The 21,585-nt window shown below is 44.4% G+C and overlaps 1 protein-coding gene across 3 annotated transcripts in view; it reads right to left on the bottom strand.

Annotated features, from left to right (window-relative positions):
* Nucleotides 1-21,585, bottom strand: part of SEC16B (SEC16 homolog B, endoplasmic reticulum export factor) — a 67,043-nt gene that overhangs the window by 31,802 nt on the left and 13,656 nt on the right. For all 3 annotated transcript variants that reach the window (XR_008597051.1, XM_054980041.1, XM_054980042.1), the window contains 10 exons: nucleotides 21,102-21,259; nucleotides 18,971-19,032; nucleotides 17,292-17,427; nucleotides 13,307-13,537; nucleotides 11,977-12,074; nucleotides 11,805-11,886; nucleotides 10,803-10,920; nucleotides 7,661-7,775; nucleotides 2,696-2,801; nucleotides 1,764-1,904 (listed from right to left, as the gene is read on the bottom strand). Coding sequence is in view for 2 of the 3 variants with exons in the window: in XM_054980041.1 (XP_054836016.1) it covers nucleotides 1,764-1,904; nucleotides 2,696-2,801; nucleotides 7,661-7,775; nucleotides 10,803-10,920; nucleotides 11,805-11,886; nucleotides 11,977-12,074; nucleotides 13,307-13,537; nucleotides 17,292-17,427; nucleotides 18,971-19,032; nucleotides 21,102-21,259 (1,247 nt within the window). In the remaining variant the exon portion in view is untranslated. The remainder of the gene's footprint in view (nucleotides 1-1,763; nucleotides 1,905-2,695; nucleotides 2,802-7,660; nucleotides 7,776-10,802; nucleotides 10,921-11,804; nucleotides 11,887-11,976; nucleotides 12,075-13,306; nucleotides 13,538-17,291; nucleotides 17,428-18,970; nucleotides 19,033-21,101; nucleotides 21,260-21,585) is intronic.

Below are 21,585 nucleotides of genomic sequence, written 5' to 3'. Positions count from 1 at the left end.
TGTTTAAAATGAAAGCTTGGTATTCCAAGAACCTGATACACAGATATAACAATATTCAATTGCTAATTTTTTAAAAAACTGAAAAAGCCCCAATGGCCCATTGGCAAGGTGGGAGAATGGCCTCTGCCAGGGGACAGAGGCAAGGAAACCTGCCACATGGAAGCCCTATTTGCCACTATTAAGATTCATACAGACAACATCACAGTTCTATATTATCTGATCTCTCTGTAGCGAGACTACAGCTCTGTGGGAATGGGTTATATGAATCCATATTCTGCCACAGGCCAAGCATTTACTGGGTGTATATAACAATCTGTGTATCAGGTTTCAGTCAACCATTGAATATCATTATAACTATCTGTGTATCAGGTTTTCTGAATTCCCAGCATTCATTTTTTTTAAAAAAAAGTCTTCATCTCCTTTCATTGCAGAGATATGCTTTTCCCTTTATGTCTCCATAACAAAAAGGAGCATCAGCCTTATTGTTTAAAATGAAAGCTGGGTATTCCAAGAACCTGATACACAGATACAACAATATTCAATTGCTAATTTTTAAAAAAACTGAAAAAGCCCCAATGGCCCATTGGCAAGGTGGGAGAATGGCCTCTGCCAGGGGACAGAGGCAAGGAAACCTGCCACATGGAAGCCCTATTTGCCACTATTAAGATTCATACAGACAACATCACAGTTCTATATTATCTGATCTCTCTGTAGCGAGACTACAGCTCTGTGGGAATGGGTTATATGAATCCATATTCTGCCACAGGCCAAGCATTTACTGGGTGTATATAACAATCTGTGTATCAGGTTTCAGTCAACCATTGAATATCATTATAACTATCTGTGTATCAGGTTTTCTGAATTCCCAGCATTCATTTTTTTAAAAAAAAAGTCTTCATCTCCTTTCATTGCAGAGATATGCTTTTCCCTTTATGTCTCCATAACAAAAAGGAGCATCAGCCTTATTGTTTAAAATGAAAGCTGGGTATTCCAAGAACCTGATACACAGATACAACAATATTCAATTGCTAATTTTTAAAAAAACTGAAAAAGCCCCAATGGCCCATTGGCAAGGTGGGAGAATGGCCTCTGCCAGGGGACAGAGGCAAGGAAACCTGCCACATGGAAGCCCTATTTGCCACTATTAAGATTCATACAGACAACATCACAGTTCTATATTATCTGATCTCTCTGTAGCGAGACTACAGCTCTGTGGGAATGGGTTATATGAATCCATATTCTGCCACAGGCCAAGCATTTACTGGGTGTATATAACAATCTGTGTATCAGGTTTCAGTCAACCATTGAATATCATTATAACTATCTGTGTATCAGGTTTTCTGAATTCCCAGCATTCATTTTTTTTAAAAAAAAGTCTTCATCTCCTTTCATTGCAGAGATATGCTTTTCCCTTTATGTCTCCATAACAAAAAGGAGCATCAGCCTTATTGTTTAAAATGAAAGCTGGGTATTCCAAGAACCTGATACACAGATACAACAATATTCAATTGCTAATTTTTAAAAAAACTGAAAAAGCCCCAATGGCCCATTGGCAAGGTGGAGACAGCGGTCTCTGCCAGGGGACGGAGGCAAGGAGACCTGCCACAAGGAAGCCCTGTTTGCCACTATGCTCTATTGGCAGCTGCAACAGCAATGGGAAAATCAAACAAGCCTGTCCCAGTTTAGACTTCCTGAGTCTGCAGCCTTAGAAAACACAGGGGATTTTTTTTCACAGCCTCATCCATCCATCATCAAAGACTCACCTTGATCACTTGCTCTAGGAGGACGGGGTTGATGTTCTCATTCTGGGCAAGCAGTGCCATCCCAGCCCCTTCGCAATAATGCAAGGCCTGAGCAGTGAGGCCATAGTCCGCAAGGCGAGTGGCATAAATAAGCTTGTATACCTGTGAAAGAGAATGGGAGGAAATGTACAGACTGTGGAGGGACATTGAGGACAGAGCTACAGATCGGAACATCTCGAAGGATGATCCTGAAGAAAAGGCTGCAGCTGGCCCTTCCTCACTAGACGTCATTCAGGCATCCCAGGATGCTACTCAAATAATATCCCGTTCTTCAAAAACGAGAGAGCTTATGTCACAAATCAAAAAGCATTTTTTTTCCAAAACGGAACGGGCAAGCCATGGTTTCTATGGCTAAGGCCCTACCTTGTTGCAGGTTACACAACAGGTTCACTTAAGGACCAGCAAAATTTTATTCCAGCATGAGCTTTCGTGAACAAGGACCATTTTGTCCGATACAATGGAATCCTGGAGGGAAGTCACATGTGGTTAACCCCAGGGCAACCTAAAACACAGGCTCGGATCAGGGAATGGAGTTGCCACAAATATCATATACACGTATTAAGGATTTGCAGGTATAAGACAAGGCTCAAGGAGCTGGAATTGCCACCCGTCATCTCTGGCAGAACTGCTAAGACAAAACTGGAGAGGTCTGGTTCCAGAAAGTATTCATGGAGGCATTCCAATTCCCTGCATTGGATTCTGGAGAATCCACGGCTGCATCCGCACATCACATTATTGCGCTGCCATTGTGCAACAGCGATAATTTACTTCCTGGGTTGTCTTGTCCACACAGGAAAATCCAGTTGTGTATGATTGCTATAGTGCAATATACAGCCATGTGTGGACCCAGTCCATCTTAGACCTGCTGGCTGCAGTTGGAGGGCTTCTGTTACCTGGAAAGAGGGGAGGAAAGCTTTGGGGTACCCCAGCAGCTGGCAGTATTCAAAGATCTCAGTCCTGTGGATATCCTCCAACTTTACGAACTGGGCAAACTCCTGGCTGAAAGAGGAAAGCAGAGAGAAGGTAAGGGCAGGGACAGAAAACAAACTCTCATCCTCTGTCATTAAAAAAAGGGTATTCCAAGCCTCTCCCATACTGGCAGCTGCTGGTGCAAAAGCATGAAAATTAAACTGTTTACATCAGTGGAAGGCATAGAAAAGCTACCACACATTGTTTAAAAAAGGAAAGGCTATTATTATTATTATTTTCCTTTCTCACACAGTGAAACACCTCCAAACTACATAAAGTTCTGGATTTATATACCTCCACATGTACTCGTTTTTTTTGACTTGGAGGGCAGGAGTGAAAGTAAACTTGTAAGAAAGGGCCTGAAATAGTTCCTCTTAGCCCTTCTCCTGTTTTGAGCTCCACCCCACCCCTGCCAACCACAAAAAAGTGAAATCGAACTTACTTTTACTGCTGTTGCAGTAAAATCATTAAAAAATGGTCTCACACCACCATCTTTCCAGCAGTGCATCCCACGCTCAGTGCCTCGAATATTCTACTAGATCATTCTGCTGCAGTGTAGCTTGGGGGATTCCTCACAAAGTGGAATATTCATAGAATCTTTTTTTTTTTGCCCTCTGGGGTTTCCCTCCTCCCCTGTGAGGCTGACACAGAATCTATTAAGACCCAATTCCGCAGATCTAGAACTACAACTACATCACTGATGGTCTCCCTGGCTTCATTTCAAGTGTGTTAGCGTTAACTGATCAACAGTAATGTACCTTTGAAATATATGCTGACGTCGTTTCTCTGTCACAAGGCACAGCTGTTGCTTTACTTAACCACATTAAAGGGCAGTAAACAAACTGAGGTGAGTAAAATGGAGAAACTGGGGAGAAGAGAGAAATAACGGGATAGTTCCCCATAGATGTGTTATGGTTACCTCAGTAGTCAGTACAGAAGCCTAGGACCAAGTGCTATGCCCAATAGAAAAGCCTGTCAGGGCCAAACTAGACATTAAATCTGTCATGGGTCAGGATTCCCTGACCCATTTTGTACAGTATGTGGAGCCCCATAGTAGGGCAAATACACCCCTCACCCCACCCCGTGGGCCACTTCTGCTTAAGAAAACAGTGTTCAGGGAACGGCTGAAACTTCTTTTCCCCTCTGCTGTGCTCCAAATTGAATTGGGCTTTGGACCGCTTGGGAACATTAGTTCCCCAACATCACATCTGTCTGTAAAATAGATCAGAGAACCTCAACCTGACACATGGCAGATTAGTCCCTCTAGTTAGACCCTCTGTGCTTGTGAGTAAGATGAGGGAAATCCTTTAGGGAAATCACTGGTGACCCAAAAGTTTTGAGATTCCATGTAAGTTACGTTAAGCATCAGATGTGCCTTGCTTGAAGATGCGAGAAGTGCTTGGCCCCAGTAATACTAATAAGGAGCCAACCGTGTAAAGGTGAAATGAATCGTTAAAATCCTTTCCTTATTATCCAGCCAGAGCGCCATTAGCATAAGTGGAATTGTTGGCTCTTCAAATTGGATTCTTAACCTTAACGGTGTCTCATAAGGTGAATGACTAAATTGCTCACTACAAGCATGCCTCGCCTATGGGAAGACGACATGAACAGTGCGTTCCAGCATGCACCATGCTATCCTAAGCAGCGTTACGCCCATCTAAGTCCATTGAAGTTTATGGGTTTAGAAAGGCACAACTCTGCTTAGGATGGCACTGAAACACAAGACTTCTCTCTTAAGGGATCACTTACCATATCCCAGCCGGAGCATGCAAAATGCCACCCGCTTAGTTAAGAGGGAAATGAATTTGCTCCCCCCAATTCTCATAACAATTTGCTAAATTTAATGATGAATGTTCTTTGGATTGGCAAATGCTCATCAGAGCAAATGCTCAAATCTGCATTGGATATCCAGAGGTTTGGCAGCAGTGAACATTTGGCAGCATGTGATGGTTGGCATGCAGCAGATGTCAGAATCTGACAGTACCTGTCAGATTTTTGACAGTACATGACAGTCAAAATTTGACACTCTCAGACATGCAGCCATCTAAATTTGACAGAAACTGACACAGGAGAAGCTGCAGCAATCAGTACTTTGCATAACAACAACTGACCTGCTGCAGTCCTGTGCATACTTAGATGGGAGCAAGACCCACAGAATTTACTTCACAGTCAACATTTATAGGCTTGAGCTATCAATGTAATCAATTTTATATGAACCTTCCTTCATTAAGCCCATCAAAGCATGTGTATTTTGAATTTTGATGGCAAATGTCAATTTCAAAATTCAGAGGCTTCTGTTGGGAAAATGGACAAGTTGCCCATCGGTCCCACCTCAGGGTCCCAACTCCCAGTCTATGGGCTGAATGGTCCACTAGTGTGGTAGAAAGCGATGATCAGTATGACAGAGAAACCTCTTCTAGGACTTCAGCCAGTGATTCTCAAACTGTGTGCCACAAAGGGGACTGAGGTGTCCCTGGAGAAATTAGGTCACCATTTTGGACACAGCTGCCACTCTCTGCCCCTCGGAGTAGTGATGTCATCCCAAGTGAGACAGCAGGGTGCACTGTGATTCCCTGTCACAGCAAACACTACCAGTAATCTTCGTCAGATGCATCTGACAAAGAGAACTGTGATTCTCGAAAGCTCTTTTAGCTTTGGTGATCTATCCTGCTGCCAGCTCCCAACCCCCCCCCCCAAAAAGTCTGCTGCCCAAAACCTCATTGTTTCACAATTTTAGGAGCAACATCGTTTGCCCAAATCTTGGTGTGAAATATATTTCATACCAAGACTTTGGGGAACATTTTGTTTTCGTCTCACCATGTTTTTATTTTTAAAAGAGAGAGAAAATATGGGCCGGGGGTAATCATGAATAAAGAATACATTAAAAGCTTTAGTGCAATTCAGTGGGTTGAGAAGTTCCCCAGATCTTGGTCAGCTAATCGCAGGAATATTGCACAGACCCCCGCCCCCACCCACTTAAAAATAAACCACTTCTCCAGGTACGGCTGCAGTTCCGTAGTGCTGTAAAATCCCCCTTTGGGACCGTCAGCATAACTCTGTGTGAGCTGTGCCTATAAACTGGACAGAAAACAAACTTAAACTTCCCTGCACGTGCAGCATCTCATTTTATATTACAAGCCAATTTAGAACTTTTCAAGACAATTACGTTCAGTTCCTAATATACGTGACCTAGGTAAAGTCATACTCTGAGCAAAGTAATTACAAATTTTGTCAGCATCACTGAAGCAAATTAAACCTTCTAGCGTTGCCCCTGGAAAAATCTAACCCCTCAGAAGTGGCAAAACATGTAAAAACACGTTATCTTTTTAAGTGTGAAGAGAAAAGTAAGCCTCCAATTTTAATCTGAAAACGAGCGCAACGGATATCAAAGGTCTGGGGAACATTACATTAGGCCAAGCTAAACAGGAAAGAAAGGGAACTGTCCCAAGTGTGATGGATTTCCTCTCAGGAGCCTCTAAACTCACAATGAGGTTTCTTCTGAAGCTCTTTAATCAGAATATTCCAGATACTGGAGAGATGTGATATTTGTGCCAAGTACCTGGCTGAGGGGAGGAGGAGATCACATATGCCCAGGAGACTATGGTGATCTCAGAGCAGGAGGGAAGAATTGCATACACACACACATATACACAATCCCAGATGCAAATGGGAATTAAGCATCTGCAGCATCTAAAAACTGTATAGTGTTGGAGTGACCTCAAGTGTTTAGATCGAGGAATTACAGACTGGGAATTTCACAGCTGCTATTTCTGCAATACAGGGCCACTTCTCATTTCTAGTTATTATTGTCATCCTTGTTGCTAAACAGAGTATCAACAAAAAGACAAATCCCTGCCCCAAGGAACTTGCAATTGTACCAGGACTTGGGGCAGCCGTCGGAAGATAATGAACAATTTCACATCAAGGCAGTAGCAGATGTATAGATATTCTCCCCGACCCGTTTTCTTCTGTTCTTAACAAAGTCAGGCTAGAGGCATTCCTGCCCCCCAACCCCAACCCTCCTATTATCATACAAATTGCCATCATCACATAAGAAAATTGATCCTTCCTCACAAAAGATGCTCGGTGGTAATACTTGTACAAGCTGCTCCAGCAGACAGTGTGAGGAGGGTTGCTAATTTTTTTGCAAGCCTTTGACAGTAAACTACAGGCAGGGCTTTTTTTCAGCAGGAACGCAGTGGAAGAGTTCCAGAACCAATTGAAAATGGTCACATGGCTGATGGCCCCGCCCCCTGATCTCCAGACAGAGGGGAATTTAGATTGCCCTCTGAGCCACCCTCTGTCTGGAGATCAGGGGATGGGGCCACCAGCCATGTGACCATTTTCAAGCGGTTCCGGAACTCCATTCCACCACATTCCTGCTGAAAAAAAAGCCCTAGTTGTGTGGGTGTGGTTCACTGACAGACCTAGCAGTGAAGCCTAATTCAATTTTCACTGAAGCTAGGAATGCGCTAGAATGGAAATCAAGTAGATGATCCATTTCCAAGTCCCATTCAGCCTCACAGCATTGTCCTAATAACGCTGAGGCAATGTTTATCAGGTTCTTTGAAAAGGAACTACATAAATGCTGACAGCCAGTGTGGTGTAGAGGTTAGAGTGTCAGCCTAGGATTCTGGGAGACTCAGGTTTGAATCCCCGCTCTTTCACGGAAGCTTACTGGCTGACTTAGGGCCAGTCACTCAGTCATTCTCTCTCTCTCTCTCCTAGCTTAATCTGCCTCAGAGGGCTGTTGTGAGAATAAAATGAGGAGACCAGAATGATGTAAACCACATTGGGTCCCCATTGGGGAGAGAGTGAGGCATAAATGAAGTAAGTAAATAGATAATAAATACTACAAATTAAGTTGGATCTTCCCTGACTTTACTTACCGCTGGTTGCTGCCCAGCAATTCCAGGTGGTGGTGTGTTTTAACTCCAAAATGCCCCAAAGGGACGTTCACCATCAGGTAGCAGAAGTGAGCTGCTTCCGTTAACCCTTTCCCAGCTGAGGAAGGAAAACGCGAATATATTTTATTCAACAGAGATTTTAACACACACTTTTTTAAAAAGCCAGAATTGGTAAAAGAGAGGGTGTACATTAGGGAGGGACTGCAAACATGCAACACTCTTCACCTTTGAATTAAAATGCATCACAATATTTTATCCCGATATTTGCAGGTTTATTGTTCAAAATATTTTACCATTTCCTGGATAATTCAATGCAAGCCCAAGTCCATTAAAATGGGTATAATAGATTCTTTTCACAGGGTCTATTAAATGGGCACAGGAAGCAACGTAACATGGAAGTTGGATTTTGGCATTCAGGTTCAGATTTCTGTGACCATCCCAGCTTCTTTTGACCAAACCAATCCATTACTTTGTGCTATCTCAACGGCTTCTTAAGCTATACACCCTTATCCTCACAGAGGCTTTCCATTTGTCTCCCCCCACCCATGGTGGCTCCAATCCTCCACTCTCAAGAAATTGAGGAGCAAGAGAAAACATGGCTGGAAAATGGTCTCCATAGCAACACTGTATGAATTTCCCCCAGTCTCTATGATTTTTACCACAGAGACTGAGGAAATTCCTAAAGCGTTACCCAGAAGTAATGACACATCTTCCCTAAACTTCCCCCTCCTCAAACACCACTCTCCCAAATCCCCTGGCCATTGCTAAGCCAGTGCTGGCAACCATATCCTCATATAAGGGTAAAGGAGCAGAGAGAAAGGAGCTAAGAAGGAAGTCACACAAATATCAGAATAAACATGCAGGATCCAGAAGAACAGGAAAAGACAGGACACTGGTGTCCAAGTTTGGTTCCTGCTCATCCTACCAAGCAGTTGACAAGACATTATGACAGAGCCTAGTTAAGGAGATTCAGGCTTCCCATTTACCTGCATGGGGTGGTGAATTACAAGCCCCCAGCCCCAATTTCTGACCTCCAAGTAACTGAGGAGGGGGAATTATTTTTTATTTTTTTCTCTTCCAGGAGAAAAAAATTCCAGGAGAATTAATTCAGAGATTAATTGAAAATCCAGGAGAACTCCAGACCCCACTTGTAGGTTGGTAATCCTAGGAGGAATTTATTATTCCTGTCACAGAATTAGTTACCCCAGTAAACGCCATTTGGAAGGAGACAAGTCCAGAGCTGTGAATGATACAGCTTCCACTTTCAGCTGACAGGAATTTTAAAATTTACATCATTCATCCATGTGGGAATTACTGGCCTAAAGAGTTATCCTGATTGTGTCCCTCACAGAGGAGCAGCCAAGAGAACTCCTGAACTCTGCAACCTGTTGCTTTCAGCAGCATATTTCCAGTTCATGAGCTTATGCTTGCTTTGAGTGTGGGCATGCAAGATAGAAAAGGAGAAAGACAGGCATATGCAAGGAATTGTTCAAGTTGGATTCCTGTTACAGACTGGGATGAGGGGTGGGCCCTAGCTCTGACAAGTTTAAAATCAGGGACAGAACAACATAAGCATGCATTTTAACAATGGAGTTGAGCAGGGAATATACACACTAACTGTGCTTTAAGCAGCCTCATCGTATGCATAAAAGAGGAGAGGGATAAATAACCCTGTGAAGAGAATTAATTCAAGAGTATTTTCTCCAACAATGAATCCAGCACTTAACCAAAGGCTCCACCAGAACTCTTTACGTTGGGTTGTCAGGTTTTCACCCAGACAGTCCAGTATTTTCTTGGACTGTCTGGAGGAAATGGAATGAAAATACCGGACACGTTCCTCCTCCTTGCCTTCTCCCCTCATGCTTCTAGAAGTCAGCCTCTGTGGCTGCTGCTAGAAAAAGCAAGCAAGGCTGCTCGATTAGAGAACGGGTTCACACTCTGCTCGCCTGCCTCCTCCCCCCCCATCCGTGCAAAGCATGGGAGCACTCCCATGGGCAGAGCAATGACGTCACTTCCAGAAGTGATGTCGGGGCCAGGAGCATTTGCAAGCGGATTAGGGTGTGCATGTGGGGGGAAATGTGTCCAGTATTTTTGATGGAACCATCTGGAAACCCTGTTTTTGGGCTAAAGAGCACTTCTATGTTATTGGAATGGGTAGGCAGTATGGGTGCCAGCAAGGGTGGAAGGCTAACTTACAAAGAAGGTAGGCATGCAGATGAGGATAATGTGCCAGTGTGCACAAAACAATAACAAAAATATGTGCAGTTATGTTTCCCTCCTCAGACACAAGAGGCTCCACAAGAGCCGTATGCATTGGAGAAATCTCCTGGTGCCAGAGGAAGATGCCAAAGATAGTGGAGCAGGACCCAACCAGACCCACAGGATCCAACCCCCCCGCCACACACAAATAAATAAATAAATAAATGTGTATGTGTATATATAAAATACTCTATAATTTAATTTTCTAAATATTACTTTTGTTTTCCATTAAACTAATACAAGTAAAAGGTTAAATAAAACACAAAGGAAATAATAACAACGTGGTAATAAATAACCATCCTACTCAACCCCTGAATTCCACCACTGGAGGCTAGTCATCTGGGGGTGCTTCTCCCCTTCCTGAGCCTTTGCCCTGCCGAGGCTCAGTTAATTCAATGTTTTAAGCAGCCATGGCAGCAGGGTAAAAGCTCTGGAAGGGGAGACAGTCTGGCACGCCAGAGGTGGCAGAGGGCTGTGAGAGAATCTGTTCCCTCTGGAGTGATCTCCGCCAGTTCTATCTTTCAAAACTACTCTTCCCGGCTAACAGTGCATCTCTCGACACTTGACAGATATGTTCCCCACCGTCTCATGTAGAGAGACTCATAGTCAAGCAGAAACATATGGAAAGAACCACTCTGTTGTCAAACATTTGGACAAGAAGATCAGCATGGCCATAGCTCTTCCCACATGATTACTCCCCCCCCCCCCACACACACACACAATTCCTGAATTTCTGTGATGCTGGAATAGCACGAGAAACGAAAAGCCATGGACAAATAGCAATCATGCTGCCCCCATGAGGTAAAAAGTGGACTTAAAGAGTGTATGATATTTATGCATGTTGATGTTTTGTGACTCGCCTCACCCAACGTGTCTCCCATGGTGACAACAGCTCTGTGGTTCAGCTCAGCATCTCCCACCTGATTGGACAGGATGACGGCCAAGTGTGGTCTCCAGTCTCCCCACTTGTCATCCCCGCAGCACTGTCAGGAAAGGGGTGGAGGAGGCAGGAAAAAATAGAGAAAACAAAAGATATTATTTACTTTTTAAAAATATAAAAAATACCCTGCCTTCAGCAATCTTCCAGAAGAAGAAGAAGTCTCAAAGTGGGGATTCCTAACAGCAGAATGTAGCCCACCTGGCATAAATGAGAGCAAAGTCCTTCTCTGTTGTAGCCTGGAACCATGAGAAATGGCAGGCTATAAATAATGTCATAAGTAAATAAATATGACCACCATGACTCATTATTCTCTGTGGCCACCATAGCAGCTTTCCACAGGAGGGAAATGTGAGCCTGCTGTCTCTGGGCCAAGCTACAAGTGACGAATGACACTTGCCTGACAAGTGAACAGACTCAGGGCCAAGCTACAAGTGACTAATGACATTTGAATGGCAAGTGTATTTCTCCCTGTTCACTTGCCCTCCACTTGCCCTCCACTTGATCAAGTGGAGCGCAAGTGAATGGCAAGTGAACAGGGAGGAATACACGTGAATCTGTTCACTTGCCAGGCAAGTGTCATTCATCACTTGTAGCTTGGCCCTCTGATGAACTGAACTGCCAGTACTGCCAATGTCCACCGAGGGGGTTGCAGCAGCCAGCTGAGCTGAGCAGAGGTTAGGTGATCCAAGGAGCCAAGAAGGTTCCTTCCTGTCCTTCTTTCTTTTCTATTACTGTTCATTCAACCCAGGGGTCTCAAACAGCTGCTAAGGTTCCTCTCTGTCCTGTAAGGCTGCCACATCTGCCCTTCCTCCTCAGCTGAAACTGCTCCTCTATTGCCTCTAGGCTACCAACCCTGGCAAGTGTGACCTGCCTATCCGAGAGTCAGAGAAGCCTCCTGAAGCAGCACAAGCGGACTGGGTTCAGTACCAGAGATGCCTGAGGGATCCTTCCAGACATAAGCTGGAAAAGGGTCTGCAGAGGGTCGTTGGAGGCCAGAGTGCTGGTGAACCTGCAAGGACAGGAAAGAGGAGTGAAGTGTTGGGGGCAAAGGTCTGGAAGCCTGAACAAGAGGTTATTTCCAGCAGTGGAATCTACTTACCCACTCAAGACCCAGCTGTAGGTCCTTAGGTCCATCTTGCTGGATAGAAAGAGAGCGTGGCCCCACAGCTGGTTCCTCATGGCCCAATCCAGTGCTTCCTGCAAGCAAGAAATTATCTAAACATCTCTCTCTCCTCCGTTTCCTCTCTTGCGACCTTCTGTCAAATGCTAGGATGACTGAGATACAGAACACAGGGCAGGGCTATGCAGGCAAGGTCTGGCTTCGACCGCAGTGGCTGCCATTGAGCTACAGATGCAAACTATTGCTTTGGCATAGAGTGTGGGGGTTACAGTTGATACACTTCTCCATGCCCTTTCCACTCTTCATTTGATTTTGAGTGAAATTTTGAGCCCTATGCAGAGTTGGACCCTCAGATCACCTGTTATCTACCTCTGATTGGCAGTGACTTTCCAAAAGAGGTCTTTCCCATCACGTCACTGTGGGGTGGCGTGAGAGAGGTCTACAAAATTAGGTATGGTGCAGTGCAGAAAGTGGACAGAGAGACATTTTTCTCTCTCCTCTCTCATCATACCCTGACCTGGATAGTTTAGGCAAGCCTGATCTCATCAGATCTCAGAAGCTAAGCAGGGTCGGCCTTGGTTAGTAATTGGATGGGAAATCTCAAATGAAGACCAGGGCTGCAAGAGATATATGCAAACCACCCCTGTTAGTCTCTTGCCATGAAAACCCCAGCAGGGGTCACCATAAGTCAGCTATGACTTGATGGCACTCTCCACCACCACCACTTCTCATCAGACTGGAACTTGGGGTCACCCTGGGAAAATGATTGGCAGTAGACTGAAGACACACACAAACCGAAGTACAACCGTAGTTCACACAACAGGTAGATGACATGGAATTCACTGCCATGAGATGTGATGGCCACTGGCTTAGCTGGATTTGACAGACTTATGGAAAATGGGTCTATTGTTTGCTGTCAAAAATCATAGCCAAATAGGGTATTCGGGTTCAGTGGCAAAATGCTGTTCATTGTCAGATGCCGGGGAAGCAATGAAGGGAAAGGGATTGCCTATGGACTTCCCAGTAGCATTCCATTGGTTACCATTGCAAACAGGGTGCTGGGTAAAATGGACTGTTTAGAGTCCAGTGTCCTTCTCAGCAGTCCATAGAAGAGCTCTATAAAGTAATTCTCTACTGGACAGAAATGCGTCAGAGGTGACACTGAGGGATACGGGTGTTCTCTCTGTGGCAATTGTGGCTCCTTCACACATGCAAGTCATCCCTTGATTCTACAGAGATAAACATGCACGTATGAATCAGACCACTGTGTATAAAACTCATCAGACGGCGCTGTGCTCCTAGAGCTTACTTTTTTCCTCCCATAGAAGAGGAGTTTGGTGAACTTCTCCACATTTTGCTTTGGTGTGCCAGCACTCAGCACTATCTCCCCTGTGAGAAGGTCTGTGGTCCCGTAGGATTGTCCTGGCCACTCCTCATCTGTCAAGTTGATCAGATTGGCAACTGGCTCTTGTCTTCTGTACTTCTCCCTGCGCCGGCAGTCTTGCATCAGCAGTTCTGCTATGTCTGACCCCACCATGGACTGCAAAGAAAAGCAAATAAGCAACATGACTGGAGTTTGGGGGTGGAGGATAGAAATTGCATCCGTCCACAATTTTGCAAATTCTCTTTGTCAAATAACAGCAAACTTACAAAAGCTGTGTTTCCAAAAATGGAATTTTTTCCCCAAATCTGCATTTCAGGTTAACTCATAAAATTTGATGTTACAGCTTAAAGTTTTGGCTGCAAACTTGAAGTAAATGTCAGGAATACTTTAGGGCTTTCCCTTCCCCACACAGTCGTTGACCCCCTCAACTGAGAATGAAGCTCTATTTGGGTACCTTTACCACCTCAGGCAAAGTTATAATGTGTATGAAACAGGTCTTTAGGGGCAGTGATGGCTTCTCAGTTCAAGCGGAAACTCTCCTGATCTGCTCAACTGGACCTTTTAGAAGCGTACTGAAGACGTTTCGTTTTTAAAAAGCCTTTGAGGCATAGGTTGCTGAAAGCCAACAGGTATTTATATCAGGGGTTCCTAACCATTTTGGTATAGTGGCCCATAATAACAAATTGAAATTGAACCCAGACAAGACTGAAGTGATGCGCATTGGGAAGGCAGAGATCTTGAAGGATATTGCACTCCCCACTTTCAATGGAGTTCGTCTGACCCTTGCAAACTCGGTAAAGAGCCTAGGGGTTGTACTGGCTCCAACACTACTACTAGAAAAACAAGTTAAGGCAGCTAAAAAAATGCTTACTACAATCTCACTCTAGCCTGGAAGATGGCTTCTTACCTTGACATGGCTGACCTAGTCACCTAGATCCATAGTCAAAACTTGACTATTGTAATTCACTATACATTGGTCTCCCATCTAAGTTAACTAGGAGGCTCCAATTGGAGCAAAATGCTGCAGCTCAACTGTTAGTAGGAGTGAGCAGGAGCATGAACATCACTCTCATCCTACAGTTACTCTATTGGCTACCTCTCAGTTACCGTGCTCAATTCAAGGTATTGGTTATTACATACAAAGCTCTTCACGGCCTTGGCCCAGCATACCTACTAGACAGCCTCCCTCCCTATGTCCCTCCATGGCAGCTTTGCTCATCTGAACAGGGTCTCCTGCAGGTGCCAGGCTGCACACAGGTGAAGTCCGTACACGGGCTTTCTCTGTGGTGGCCCCTACCCTGCGGAACGACCTGCCTGAGGTCAGGAGAGCCCCCATTCTCCTGGCTTTCCGCAAATGATGCAAAGCCAAATTATTCAAAAAGGCTTTTTACTCAAATAGGAGGGAAGTATTGTAGGGATGAGGTCTTAGATGCTTTGCTACTGAGTTAGGGACCGTAGATTTCACCACTATGTTGCCTTACATACCATCTGTTGCTTTAAATATGTGCTTCTGTATACTACCTGTGCTTCATGTTATCTAATGTCAGTCCTAGAATTGATTATGTTCTGTTTCAGCAATTCTTCAACTCTGTATTGGATTCTTGCTGATGCTATGTCTTAGCAAAATCCTATGACACTGTTTATGAAAATGTCCTTGACACATAGTTGTTGTGGGTTTTCCGGGCTGTATTGCCGTGGTCTTGGCATTGTAGTTCCTGACGTTTCGCCAGCAGCTGTGGCTGGCATCTTCAGAGGTGTAGCACCAAAAGACAGAGATCTCTCAGTGTCAGTGACCTCTGAAGATGCCAGCCACAGCTGCTGGCGAAACATCAGGAACTACAATGCCAAGACCACGGCAATACAGCCCGGAAAACCCACAACAACCATTGTCCTTGACACAGTTCAGAAATGTCCTTGATACTGTATGGTCCTTGATACTGATTGTACTAATCTCACACTATGTAAGTCTCAGTGAGTCTCAGTGAGAAAGGCGGACTAAATAAATAAATAAAAGTCCAAACTGACTTGGTATGGTGGCCCATTTAGGAACAAATCAATAAAGCTGCAAAAACCCAGGTCCCACTTTCACAAGCTTCATAACCAACAACAGGTTGGGGAATGGTGGTTTAAATGTTATCTTCTGCTTTTACCATATTGTCTTAACTGTTGCATTGCTTTGTCCTTTTTCACCAAATGGTTTGAACTTGGATTTATTGTAACTCTTTGCATGATGTTGTGAGCTACTTCAAATGCCTTGATTGGCAGAAAGACAGAGAAGGGAATTTAGCAAAATAAATGTCAACTCGTTTTGAACAAGATCAAACAAACCAAATCCCTCTCCTCAAAGAAGAGGAATGTAGAACCTGATGCCAGGTTTTGCACACACAAAAAACTTTAAACATGAAATCTGAATACTTTTGATACTTTATATAGCACATGCTGGATCGACAACTGTGAATTGCTGTTTTATAACTGGAATTTATTTCAGTACTATCAGAAAAAAGCCCCAATGGGATTGTCTGGAGTTATGCCATTGCCCAACAATGGGGAATGTGTCAGGTGGGACTCTTCAGAAAGAGCAGGAAATGCCGTATCATTTGTCCAGAATATTTAGAAAATGAAGCTTGCTGCAAGGACATACTAGGAAGTTCTCCTAAACAAACTCCACTGAGATGAATGGAAACTGAGCGACAGCACCATAGTTTACTTTTTTGTGGGGATTGCACATGAGAGTTTTCCACTGTCCTTGACCCTAGTCCCCATCCACCTCTGTGGGTGAAGGGAACATAGGGAGCAGCAGGCCTTAAGAAGAGGGGATCCATTGTGGTGTAGTGGTTAGAGTGTCAGACTAGTATCTGGGAGATCTGGGTTCAAATCCCCATTCTGCTATGGAAGCTTGCTGGATGACCCCGGGTCACTGTTGCATTTGCAGAAGATGATTGTCCTCTCAAGGAGTCTGGATGGTGTGCAGTATTTTTCTTCACCCCCCACCCCCACCCCCGCTTTGTTCCCTAATAATGCAGCTATTCAGCCCTGGACTGAACGTTCTCTTTCTGCCTTATCTCTTCATCCTTGCTTTACGGGTGGGTTGTTTTTCTGTGTTAAAATGGGCTCTCCTTGCCTGGGAGCAGAAGGGAAAATGGCATCCTCATTCATACTGGACACTCACCACTTCTGATTAAGTAGCCTGAGAGAGTCTGAAATGTTTCACACTTGACAAGGACAGTAGAAGCATATTATTAAGAGTCTAGGGAACAGTCTGAGATTTGAACCTCAGCCCAGACTGACTCCATGGAGTAGTGTTGTTCAGTTGGGGATGGGGCTACCTTTCTTTAGGGATTCTGGGCAACAGAAGAGACATAAGCTTTATGACCCTTCACATAATAGTACACATAGTATAACAGTATAGTACACATTATTCTTGTGTACTATATCTCTTGTAGATGTGATTTTCTTCTGTAGACAACTTTAGACTACCTAAATCAACTATATTTTCCTTCACAAAGTGTGTTCATTATTTTTCATATCTCTAAATGGAAAAGAACAATTACCAGGACAACACAGCCAGTCCCATGTTCTAAGGCTAACCTACTTCACAGTGCTCTTGTGAGGATAAAATGGAGGGAGAGAAATATAATGTAGCCTGCTTTGAGTTCCCATTGAGGGGAAAGGCAGGGTATAAATGAAACAAACATACGTACATTGCAGTCATACTATACATGTTTAGAATAAATCCAATATGGTGCCAGGTTTTGGTTCCACTGAAAATTACAGACCAATTTCAGGAACAAGGGATAAAAGTGAACTCTGTGTCGGGGAAGTTAGTGAAGACCTACGTGGCAAGGTGATACACCCTCTTTCTGTCACTTTTTTCTTTCACACATACACATGCTACTTAGAAGATACGCACCCCATTCTGGCGGCAAAGAAGAAGCAGGAGTTTCCAGAGCAAGGCAGCATCTCGGCCCCGGTTAGATGCAAGGTCACAGCCCGCAGTTGCTTTCCGTTGACAAAACATCATCACATCCACTTTGTGCAAGTCCTCCCTGAAACAACAGAAAAGCTGCCTACAACTCAGCTGTGTTCTCCAGTTCCCTAAGGAGGGAGAACTACAAAGGACAGAGCCATCCAGGATTCCTCTGGATGAAAGAGCAGCAAGGACCTAAGCGTATTTTTGCAACATTTGCAAAACACGAATGGAGGCAAGAGCGCTGCTCACACCAGTTCCCCAACATACAACTAGTACAGCCTTTAAGGGGGTGACTCCACTTCTAGCTACAAAACTCTCAGAACTCTGTCTCATTCTATCCAAATTTGAACTGAGAACTGCCTTTAACCATTTCTCTGCTCCCCTCTGCTCACCTGGAGCCTTCTTCTCATTCCAAAAGCCCAGAGAGTAATTCCAGGTATCAGGAGACCCACTTCCCTCCCTCCTGTCATTAGCTTCCATTGATGAAGCATCAACTTGAACATTCAGAACTATGAATCAGCAATCAGCTTAACAAAGAGCCAAACTACAAGTGACAAATGACACAGGTTGGACACTTGTCAGCTTCCCTCAAGTTTTGATGGGAAATGTAGGCAGCTTTGCGGAATGTTGGACAAGTGACAGTTGAAAAGTCCATTGGACAGCAGTTGGAGAGCCAAGCTGCAAGACCAGGATGCCTACATTTCCTATCAAAACTTGAGGGAAGCTGACAAGTGTCCAAGCTGAGTCATTCATCACTTGTAGCTTGGCCCAAAGTCAGGTCTGCCAGCAACCATAACACTCAACTCTCTGATGAATCGACAATGCAAAACAAATCTTTCAGCTTTAGCCTAGTCATTGTCTTGAGAAAGACCAAATAATTATGACACTTTAAAGAGTCCTCTCCAAGAGATAAGATAGAAAACAAATATTGACTATTTTGATTCTTCTGTTTTGTCCCTTTTATTCTTGCCACATGCATTCTGGAGCACTGCCCAGTACTACTGAAATTCTGCGTGTCTGATTAACACAATTTAAAATATATTCCAGTAACCCACATTTTTTTAAAAATGTTCTTGTCCTGCCCATATGCCGTATCTAAATGGATGGCCCCAAGGCATTTTGGTGTCTGAATCAAAAGTTCAAGTCAAAACAAATGAGAGGAGAGAAAGTCTCATCAAAATGAACACAAGCTGCAAAGGTGGCAATAATATCTAAACATGATTTTTCATTCATTTCAGTGGAGCGTTCACAAACTCCTTGATGGATTGTTCCCTGGATTGTACCTGTTGGTCTCTCCTGCCCCCCCTCCTGTTTTTCCAACCCTAATGACCTCCCAATTTTACCTCCTAAGAGGGATACCTCACCTAGCTTTACATCAGTGATACTTCAGGGTAATGCTGAGAAAGAAATTAATGAAACTCAGTTGTAGAACATGTAAAATGATCGAAGTTCCATCAAAAGGTCTTGGGTAGAAGGTGTTAGGTAAGACCATTTTCATCCTCATACCTTGGAGAACCACGGCCCCTCAGAGCTGACAACCCCAGATTAGACAGACCAATGGTCTATCAGCTGCAAATTCCCTCGGACTCTCGAATTATGGTCCTCCAGAGATACCGTACCTGATCAGAGGTCCTGGGAAGACTCGCATCGCCTCCTGCTCAGCAGTGTCATGTAAAATAACCTGGACAACAAGGGCAGATTCAGAAAGTGGGATCCTGACTGTGTCTGTCTCCATTGTAAAGCTAAACTGGTGGTGGGAAGTGGCATGCCATGTGCTTGGTCTACTCATTTGAAACCTGGATCTCTGAGCAGCAGGGCTTTTTTTCTGGGAAAAGAGGTGGTGGAACTCAGTGGTGGAACTCAAGACCGCACAATGACATCAGTTTGGGTCAGCTGGAACAAGGGGGGAGTTTTTTTGAAGTTTAAATCGCCTCGGAGAAAATGGTCACATGGCCGGTGGCCCCTCCCCCTGATCTCCAGACAGAGGGGAGTTTAGATTGCCCTTCGTGCCGTGGCACGGAGGGCAATCTAAACTCCCCTCTGTCTGGAGATCAGGGGGAGGGGCCACCCAGACATGTGAACATTTTCAAGTGGTGCCAGAACTCCATTCCACTGCGTTGCCACTGAAAAAAAGCCCTGCTGAGCAGGTTCCTGTAGCACTGCACATGTTCTCTTTCAGTGACAATTCATGTTTTGGAATGTGTATATTTACCAGAGGGATATGAAGCCAGATGCATGACCCTCTGTGGGGCAGGGAGGGGAGGTGGACCAGACAGCCTGTAACAAATAAAGGGGCATATCGAGCTGGAAAAGGACCCTGCTCCCTGCCAGCCTTGGCCCCATCAAAGGAGGGAGGGAGGGTCTGTCCAGGCAGTCCTGAGCAGAAAGAGCCTAGCCCAGCTGGGTGGGGTGAGGCCAAGCCAAGTAGGCCCATCCCTCCCACAGCAAGGCCAGGTGGGTACCTTTCCCTCTCTTTGGACTGTCGTGGCCCTGCCTGAGGGGTAGACCACAGGTTTGAGTAGCCCCAGTGGATGGTGGACCCTCCAGGCCAACAACCCCCTAAGACTCTTCCTGGTAGCCTTAATGGGCAATTTGCCCTGGGACCAAGGTCTTTGTCCTCTCACTTAACATAGTCAAATCCACGTGCAAAGAAATGCTCCAAGCTCTTCATATATACTGTCATAGTCATCTTTAGCCCGGCAAGGCAAGTAGGCAATATTATCATCCTCAGGTTGCAAATCCAGGGTAAGGCTGAGATATAATGGCTTCCCTGGGGCCACTTGGTACCTTGGCAGCAGAGTAGGGAACCGTGATTTTCCTTGATGGTCATTCACTTCCTTAACAACTACATTAGCCCTTTCCTTAGAACCTTCATTGCCAAGAAGATCCCTTTATATGATCTATAAAGCAGGCTCTACTCCCAGTTTCCTTCCTTTTTAAGATGACTGTGGTGAAATTAGATCCAGAGGAGTTAGCCATGTAAGTCTGTAGTAGCAAAACAGTAAAGAGTCCAGTAGCACCTTTAAGACTAACCAACTTTGTTGTAGCATAAGCTTTTGAGAGCCACAGCTCTCTTCTCTCTGCATCTGATGAAGAGAACTGTGGCTCTCGAAAGCTTATGCTACAATAAAGTTGGTTAATCTTAAAGGTGCTACTGGACTCTTTACTACTGTGCTGAAACTGAAAACCATGGATGTTTCTGCTGAGTAGTTAGAAATCAGAAAGTCAGACAGAGGGAAGCCAGGACCGGCTCTTTGTTTTGGGAAAGAAGCAAATGGGTCACGGTGCCAAGGAAACAACTATCAAACTATCAAAACAGTCAGTTTTGCTTCCCGGGACAAGCTGGCTCTTACCTCCAGCAAACCAAAAGTGGAAACCACACTGGAGGATCCAAATCAATAATTACCACACTAAAGTGAATATTTGTTCGTATATTCTGTGTTCAGTGAACCTCAATATAAATATTAAACAATCTATTCCAAAATACAGAACAATAATTTACATTCCATACAGTGAATAATACACATTTTAGTAATTTTCACAAAGACAATTTTAACACAGCTATAATAACAACAGCTCCAAAATGAATATTTATTAAATCCTTTTAATAGCTCAAATCCCCATCTTTGACATACACAAGTCTCATCAATTGGGTATTGAGCCTAAGAAAATGCAGCATGATATTCGCTAGTGCACACAAGGCTAATAATTTTTGTTGGTGTACACAGGGCTATTCGTAAAGGCTCTTACCTCCAGGCTGTGTATCTCAACCAGGGCAGGCTGCCCTTCTGCTGGGTAATTGGGACATCCTCGGACCAGCTGCCCTCCGGCTCCAAAGCAAACAGGTACATGGGACAAGTGAAACTTCTGGGGTGCCACATGGTGAGCAGCAACCAGTAAATCTTCTCCTAAAAGATAAGCACACATGCAGGGTCCATTAGTGACTAATCTGTGACCCGGGCCAGAGGTTGACCCTGACTGGCCAGCCAACTGAAACCACAAACACCCCACAAGCTACCCTTTGAACTAAGCCTCCTCTCCCATAATCCCCAAAAGCAAGGAGGAAAAAATAGACATCATTGTCCTCAAGATTGCTGCAATTGCATGAATGACAACAAGGGATTCAGCACAATGACAGAGAGCAAGGATGCATCCACACATCATTGGATACTGTACTATTGTTGTGCTATAAGTAACAATTTGAAACTGGATATTCAGCCATGAGCGGACACAG

The sequence above is a fragment of the Eublepharis macularius genome, chromosome 5 (assembly GCF_028583425.1).
Source record: "Eublepharis macularius isolate TG4126 chromosome 5, MPM_Emac_v1.0, whole genome shotgun sequence".
Classification (NCBI taxonomy): domain Eukaryota; kingdom Metazoa; phylum Chordata; class Lepidosauria; order Squamata; family Eublepharidae; genus Eublepharis; species Eublepharis macularius.
The sequence above is the reverse complement of the archived record's forward strand: the minus strand, read 5'-3'. Positions and strand labels throughout refer to the sequence as shown.